Source organism: Limulus polyphemus, unplaced genomic scaffold (assembly GCF_000517525.1).
Source record: "Limulus polyphemus unplaced genomic scaffold, Limulus_polyphemus-2.1.2 Scaffold7995, whole genome shotgun sequence".
NCBI classification, from domain to species: Eukaryota; Metazoa; Arthropoda; class Merostomata; order Xiphosura; family Limulidae; genus Limulus; species Limulus polyphemus.
Window position 1 is genome coordinate 33,701 of NW_013673605.1, and position 1,910 is coordinate 35,610.

General features: G+C 31.5%; 1 protein-coding gene across 1 annotated transcript in view; it reads right to left on the reverse strand.

The window, feature by feature from the left end:
• The window catches only part of LOC111083040 (cytoplasmic dynein 2 heavy chain 1-like), a 10,119-nt gene extending 9,162 nt beyond the window's left edge, over nt 1-957 (reverse strand). Inside the window, exon 1 of the mRNA XM_022379249.1 lies at nt 687-957. Within this exon, the coding sequence (XP_022234957.1) occupies nt 687-884 (198 nt within the window). The 5' untranslated portion in view covers nt 885-957. The remainder of the gene's footprint in view (nt 1-686) is intronic.
• Nucleotides 958-1,910: the final 953 nt, after the last annotated feature.

The window sequence follows — 1,910 nt, forward strand, 5'->3', positions numbered from 1 at the left end:
TGACTAACAGCCTGACACAGGTACTTTGTTCTAGAGTGACTAACAGCCTGACACAGGTACTTTGTTCTAGAGTGACTAACAGCCTGACACAGGTACTTTGTTCTCAGATGTAAAATAAACGTTTAGTAATTTCCTCAAAACTGAAAATGTTTGTTGTTTTTTTTTGAAGGAAAATAAAATACCTATTGTTTTAGAAATTGAGTACACCTTTTTTTATGACTTAAATACACATGGCAAGGTTAATTATATTCACAACTGGCAAAAACTTCATCTAATAATTACATTCATTAATTATTTTTGCAACAATGATATCAAATAATTAATGAATCACACAATTTATCAAACTTACTAATGATGAATAAACAAAGCCAGTGTATAAAAAACATTTTATGTGCTCAGGTAAACTGTGTATGCAAATGTTTTCATTGGTTTCAAAATAAGCATTACAAATAATGTTTCTTAAAAAGTATGTACAAGCTAAAACAACTTAACTGATTAAATACAGAGATATAAAAAAAGAAGTTTATCTTTTATTGTAGCAAGGAATGAGCTAATAAGATAGTTTCTTAATCCACACAGTTCGTCATTAGTTTTATTTTGAATTTTAATTGATTATTCACACACACACACACATATATATATATATATATATAGAGAGAGAGAGAGAGAGAGAAAGAAGAGCTTACCTCATGCTGTAACAAGGAAGTAGCCAGTGTTCGAGTTTCTTTATTTAGAAGAATAGTTCCACGAATTACTTTACTCAGTGCAGCAAGAGATGCATGAATACTTTGTACCAGACGAATTCCATTGTAATGTTCCAAACGAACAAACGTCACCACTGGCAGCTCTGATCCTGCATTTTCCATAGGGGGAGCCACTTTCATTTGAATTAGCTGAGCTCCCTACGGTGATTCATTATATAGTATACATTACACAATTTATATTCCTAACAATGTATCTTGGATTTCTTTCACTGTTTATGGAAAATGTTATCTTTGATAATATTTCCGTTTTCTTTTATATCCAGTTAAATCTAAATGTTAAAGGAAACCAAAAGTGAGAGCAAAAGACATATCGTTTTACATAACATAATCAGTCAATACTGTAAATATAATAAAAAATTCAGGGTAGTTGTAGGATAATTACTGAAAATACCCATCAGGAATATCATTGAATAAATCCTTATATCACATATGAATAACAAGTCTGATACAATATAACATACAAGTTTATGTAGGGAACCAAGATCCTTCTTTACAAGTATGTTGGTTTATGTATGGTTGTGAAGAAGGATCTTGGCTGTATGTTAGTTTATGTATGGTTGTGAAGAAGGATCTTGGTTGTATGTTGGTTTATTTAGGGTTGTAAGAAGGATCTTGGTTGTATATTGGTTTATGTATGGTTGTAAAGAAGGATCTTGGTTGTATATTGGTTTATGTAGGGTTGTAAAGAAGGATCTTGGTTGTATGTTGGTTTATATAGGGTTGTAAAGAAGGATCTTGGTTGTATATTGGTTTATGTAAGTTTGTAAAGAAGGATCTTGGCTGTATGTTGTTTTATGTTGCTTCTAAAGAAGGATTTTGGTTGTATGTTGGTTTATGTAAAGTTGTAAAGAAGGATCTTGGCTGTATGTTGATTTATATAGGGTTGTAAAGAAGGATCTTGTTTGTATGTTGGTTTATGTAGGGTTGTAAAGAAGGATCTTGGTTGTATGTTGGTTTATGTAGGGTTGTAAAGAAGGATCTTGGTTGTATGTTGGTTTATATAGGGTTGTAAAGAAGGATCTTGTCTATGTTGGTTTATTTATGGTTGTAAAGAAGGATCTTGTTTGTATGTTGGTTTATGTAGGGTTGTAAAGAAGGATCTTGGTTGTATGTTGGTTTATGTAGGGTTGTAAAGAAGGATCTTGT